This window comes from Ursus arctos, unplaced genomic scaffold, assembly GCF_023065955.2.
Source record: "Ursus arctos isolate Adak ecotype North America unplaced genomic scaffold, UrsArc2.0 scaffold_25, whole genome shotgun sequence".
Lineage (NCBI taxonomy): Eukaryota > Metazoa > Chordata > Mammalia > Carnivora > Ursidae > Ursus > Ursus arctos.
In genome coordinates this window covers 3556194-3562193 of record NW_026622930.1, presented here as the reverse complement: position 1 = coordinate 3562193, position 6000 = coordinate 3556194, and the positions used below count along the sequence as shown (strand labels likewise).

The following is a 6000-nucleotide window of genomic DNA, read 5'->3' as shown; positions in this document are numbered from 1 at the left end:
GATTTTGTTTATGTGAGAGCACAAGCAGGGGGAGCTGCAGGCAGAGGGAGGGGGAGAAGCAGACTCTCCACTGAGCAGGGAGCCCGACGGTGGCGGGGCTCCATCCCAGGACCCTGAGATCATGACCTGAGCCGAAGGCAGACGCTTCACCGACTGAGCCACCCAGGGGCCCTAATTTTACCATTTTTATTTGCCTATGTATTTATAACCAATAAGAAAGTTTTTAATATTTGGGAGATCATAGAACAATCACACTTGTCTGATGGATTTTTTTTCTCTCCACATGTCCATTTAAAAACTTTTTATTGAGATAAAATTCACATATCATAAAATTCACCACTTTAACCATTTTAAAGTGTATGATTCAGTGGTTTCTAGTGTATTCGCAATGTCCTGCACTATCAAGATTGCCTTGCATGGGGGCGCCTGGGGGGCTCAGTTGGTTGAGCTCCGCTGTCTTGGTTTCAGCTCAGGTCATGATCAAGCCCATGTTGGTTCCCTGTTTCAGATTCTTTCTCTGCCCCCCGCCGATGACATCTGCAAAGACCCAATGTCCAAGTAAGGTCCCATTCACAAGTACCAGGGGTTAGGACTTGAACAAGTCTTTTGGAGGACAGACCTCCCATCTCCCCAGATATCCCATCAAGGACTCTTCATGAGGATGTGCTGAAAACTTCATCTTTGTGTCCCCTCTTCTCAAAGTCCTGAGGAAATGAAGGGATGCATTACGGCTGCCATTTCAATAATGAACGGAGATAAACTGCAAAGGCCTGAATTAGACCAGGGATTGATGTGCGAGTGTGACACCCTGGGCAATTAATTAGTGCTCGTTTATCATATTACAGAGATAAGCTGTGACAGTTTCTTCACAATTAGGCTGAGTAATACTTTTTTTTTTTTTTAGTTCTATTCTTTTAGAATCACTTTGTAATTCACCTGGAGAGAACAAAAGGACTCTGTTTATTTACTCACATCCCAAAGATTTATTCCACACCCACAGCAAGCAAGACGCATTTCCAAGCACAGACACAGATTTGCCATTACCAAGAGAAAGTCCTTGCTCTCATGGGGTCACATTCTAGTTGGGGGCACAGACCATGAGTGAGAAGCACAAATTACGTATTTTTGTGGAGAAACATGCTCCAAAGACAATAAATCGATAAATAAAGGGGAGAATGGTGGGGAAGGTAGCTGAGGTCCCCTCTAGAGGGTCACACTTGAGCAGAGGGCTGATGAAGAGAAGGAGTGAGCCCCTTAGGACTCTGGAGGGAGAGCATTCTAGAGCAAGGGAAAGGCTCTCAGTCTGAGGCATGCTTGCTGTCCCTAGGGACAATAGGTCAGCACACAGGGACAGAGGTAGGTGATGGGTTTGGAGGCAAGCCAAGGACCAGATGACTCAGGGTCCAAGTGGGCAAGCAAGGACCATTCGCCATCTAAGAGGGATGTGAAGCCACAGAGAACTGATGACTCTGACCTATGTTTATAAAGACTGTTCCCCTTGGGCCTGCAGGCAGCTCTCAAGCAGCCCAGGTGAGGGCCAGTAGATTGTCAGATAGGATTTTTAAAAAGCAAAAACCAACTATGTGCTGCCTATAAGAAACCCACTTTAAATACAAAGGTCCCAATAAGTTTAAAATACAGGGTGGGAAATGATAGACCGCACCAACACTGATCCAAGGAAAGCCAGAGCGGCTATGCTAAAATCAAAGTAAATTATAGGGCAAATAACACCTCTAGGAATAGAGGGACATTTCAACATGATAAAGGGGTCGATTCGTGAAAAGGATACAATAATGCGGTATGTTTAGGTATGTCATCACAGAGCTTCATTATGTTCAAGATAGGGTGAGTGGCTGTCCCCACCCAACACTCGTTTTCAAGACATTTTGCTGGAAAAGGCTGTGAAGGGGTGGCGAGGTGCAGGCAGGCAATATGGCAGGGTTTTCTTTCCGTTTAAAGAAGGGATGCGTTTGAGCAGGTTGGGCACCGCAGGGAAGGGTCCAGGAAGGAGAAGGAAAACGTTTGGGTGCCAAGGGAGAATTCAGAGGAAGGAGGGGGTCCAGTGCGCGCAGGGAGCCGCGGCCTTGGTGGGGGACACAGGTTTTTAGGTGAGAAAAGGAGCGTGGTACCTCCAAAGAGGAGCACCCAGGGCAGCGTCAGGGGTCTCCGAGGGCCTGTGGGCAGGTGTGACCCTTAATTGTCTGTCCTTAGACACAAACTTCTCTAACCTCCCCAGTGGGTGGTGGGGTGCAGGCGGGGCCACGGGCTGGCATTCCCCTCTGGTCACTCCCATTACTCGCTCTGTGGCCATGAGCCAGGGACCCGGGTGACCTTGGGAACGTGAGCCTGGTGGCGCCCCCGGGACCGATGCGCCGCGGGCTGGGGAGGGGCCTCCTGGCGCAAGGGGTCCGGGGGCGCGCGTGTCCTCCTCCGTGTCACTAAGGGGCGCCAAGAGACCGTTCTGCTAGGTCGGGGTGCTGTCCCTACGTCCCCCTCCCCCCCGACCACGCCCAGCGCGGCTCCCAGCCTCCAGGAACCCGACCTGGCTCCAGCCTCACCCTGAGGCCCCCAGGACGGAACCGGACGGAAAGGGGCTGGGTCCCGAAACGAGCTCATCAGAAAGCAACCCCTCCCCCGTGAGCGCAGGGCAAGCGCAGTCTGCGCTGGCCCCGGAACGGCGCGGCCCGCCTGGCTTAAAGCAGCTGGAAGGTCAAAATCCAAAATGTGCCCTGTGGACCGGCTGCTGCCCCCGCAGCACACGGTTCCCTGGCGTTGGTTCCACAGCATTAACCAAGCACCCGCGTTGGGCCGAGCCCTGCTGCATTCCTCAAGGAATGAGCCCATGGAATGGATGAATGAATGAATGAGCGAGCGAGCGGGCAAGCCCAGCATGGTATACGGAGGGAGAGGAGGGGAGAGCCTAGGCGCAGAGCCTGAAGGTGCTGGGCCAGCCTGGCTTCTGCCGAGGGGCTCGGTGCCACCCCACGGTCAGGAGAGGGAGACGCAGGGTGGGGATGGTACGAGCCCCCAGCTCTGATTTGAAGAGCCATCCAGTCCAGTACCTTAAAGAGAGGGGTGGGGAATGGATGCAATCTCCTCTGTGTAAATAGTTCACCGATTTCTGATAAAATACAAACGGCCTAGCAGCCACTATCATCCCCCATCAACTTGGAACGAATTCTCTTTCCAACACGCAGCCCCCCTCCGTGCTGCCCACCGCCAATTGAAGCCGCTTCTACTGTGCATACAGGAAAGCCGAGATGCCTAACGGAGCTAGCGGTGGGAGAGGCCTGGCTTGGGTGGAGGGCCCCCCACCCCCACCCAGGGACAGCTTGGAGGACGATGGGGGGGAGGGGCAGAGTCCTACACCAGGACTTAAAAGGGGACATCTCACAAGAGATCTTCCCTTGCAGCCCCGGGGAAGTCTAGCCAGCCGGGGATAAGGAATTTAGAGTGCTTAGCACTTGGGTACAGTGAGCAGTCAATCAACATTGACCATCCTCATGTGCTGAACACAACAAACATCTTTACAAGACAGAAATGCAACCACTTTGGGTCAGTGTATGAATCCTTGTAGATGATTCCGATTTTTTCGATTTTTTAACAACTTTTAATTTTGAGCCTGTCATACAGAGCTGCAAAACCAAAGCCTGCTGCTCCGCTGCCTTGGCTCAGAGCCAAGTTGCAGAGTCTCTTGGATGCCAAGCGGCTCATCTCCTGGGGGCTCCTGAATGGTGCTGACTCACGGTGCACCCTGCAAGCAGCCTCTCTCCATCTGCCAGGTCGCTGCTGGGTATCTGGGTCTCAGGTGGTGCATGGTCAATTCAGAGTTCACTAACTTGCACCTAAAAGATTTCCCTCTTCACCTCTGTTCCTATACCAAAGGACATGACGGAGGTGGAGGGTGCTCAGCAGAGTACTTAGCACTGAGTAAGCATTCAGTGGTAGCTGTTGGTGGCGTTATTAGTATTCATTACCATTATGATCACAGCACAAACTCATTGCAGTTGCTTTATTTTTTTCTGGGAAGGTTATTTAGATCTGTTTGGGCATATCACACAAGGGTGGACTAATGGAGGGCTGGAGGGTGGGGTATTAATCTGTCTCCTTTTCCATGAGCTCCTTAAAGACAAGAATCATCTGATTAGTTTCCATGTTCCAGCAGCCCCTGGGGCTTGGCACTGGGTAATTGAGCAAGGATAAGCATATTGTATGTTTCCCAGTTTTCCAAAGATGATTTGGGGAAATCAAATCATCCCATCATCATCCTACCAATCAGGACTCAGCTCTGTGACTGTGCACTTTGATATAAAAATAACGCCTTTGGCTTCCATTACTCCACCCAATTTAAGAAGCAAGTTATGAGTTTGAATTTTCAAAGGCCAATTAATGCTCCTTAAAAGAAACTGTCATCTCTAAACCAAGAATGTGGGCAGCCTGGACTCTCGCCCTTATGTCATCTCAGGGTAAGGGAGGAGATCCAGGTGGATGGGAGCTGGGGGGAGCTTTGGCCGGCAGACGTCTCAGCCCCTGCCTCGTGCATCCCCAGATGCAGAAGCCCATGGAATGACAGTACCAGCCCCTGCTGCTAGCAGAGGATCACTATTCTAGATAGATGCTCTCACCTAGGTCTCCCACTTGGTCATCCCAGCATTCCAGGGGGAATTATTTCGTCATCAGCAGCCAGCACCCACAACCGCTTGGCTGTAGCCCACCGTTTAGGTTGGTGTCATTTCCTGGCTTTACCTGACACCGCCTCTGCAGTCAGAGCTCCAGCCGCAACCTTCAGGCCCTTCTGTCCTTGTAAAGGCTAGTTCCTCTGCCAGAATGTCCCCTTCCCAACCTCCCCCTCCTTCCAGATTAGCAATGTGGCACGCCCCTCATGTCCTGCCCCTCTGAAAAATGTTCTCACTCTTCACAGGTATATCTTATAACACATAAGTCACGACTATATTTTAGCACTCGACACACTAGTCATTCATTCGTTCAACGCGAGAATACAGGTTAAATGCTTACTTAGAGCAATGTCGGTCACACGCTAACTGCTCCAAAAAAAGTTAGCTCTCGTCACTAACACCATTCATTCATTCATTCATTCATGTGCTGTTCGGCCACAGCAGCGAACAAGACAGCTGTAGTCCCTTACCACCCCGCACCGCCCGCAAGCCAAGTCAAATTCCCATCTTTAGGGTTTGCGACGCGGGGAAACGTGGGGCCCTCCCAGAGCTGGGACTACAGGTCCCAGAAGGCCGCGCGGCGGCGTCGCCGGGGGCCCGCACGCGCGCATGCACAGCGTCGTGACGCCGGGACGGCGAGCGGGCGCTAGTGGCTGAGGCGGCGGGCGGCGGGTCGCGGGCGGGGCGGGCTGGCGGGCGGCGGTCTTTAGGGTGGAGCCGGCGCCCGCTCCCTTCAGTCGGCCGCGGTTAGCGGCCGGTGGGTTTCAGTCGCCCGTTTCTCTCGTTCGTCAGCTCGGCGCTCGCTCTCGTGCGGAGCCGCGGCCGCCTGCCCAGCGCTCCCCGAGGGTCCCGAGCGCGGCGCCATGTCGGAGCCGGGCGGCGGTGGCGGCGAGGACGGCTCGGCCGGCCTGGAGGTGTCGGCCGTACAGAACGTGGCCGACGTGTCGGTGCTGCAGAAGCACCTGCGCAAGCTGGTGCCGCTGCTGCTGGAGGATGGCGGCGAGGCGCCGGCCGCGCTCGAGGCGGCGCTGGAGGAGAAGAGCGCCCTGGAGCAGATGCGCAAGTTCCTGTCGGACCCCCAGGTGCACACGGTCCTGGTGGAGCGCTCCACGCTCAAAGGTGCGGGGCCGGGGGCCGGGCGTTGGGGCTCCGGGCGGCCGGGGTGGCGGAGCTGAGGAGCCGGGGGGGTCGGGGGGCCGGGGCCGGAGCGGTCTCCGGGCTGCAGGCGCCCTGCGGGATGGGTCCCAGGGGCCGCCCGGCGAGGCCGGCGCCACACCCCCTGTCAGGCGGGAGCCCCGGGGGTGCCCCCTTCCGGGTCGCGGGG

The 6000-nt window shown here is 54.7% G+C and overlaps 1 protein-coding gene across 1 annotated transcript in view; it reads left to right on the top strand.

Annotated features, from left to right (window-relative positions):
• The first annotated feature begins 5356 nt into the window (after positions 1-5356).
• Positions 5357-6000, top strand: part of DYNC1H1 (dynein cytoplasmic 1 heavy chain 1) — a 67606-nt gene continuing 66962 nt past the window's right edge. Inside the window, 1 exon segment of the mRNA XM_026515282.4 lies at positions 5357-5795. Within this exon segment, the coding sequence (XP_026371067.3) occupies positions 5540-5795 (256 nt within the window). The 5' untranslated portion in view covers positions 5357-5539.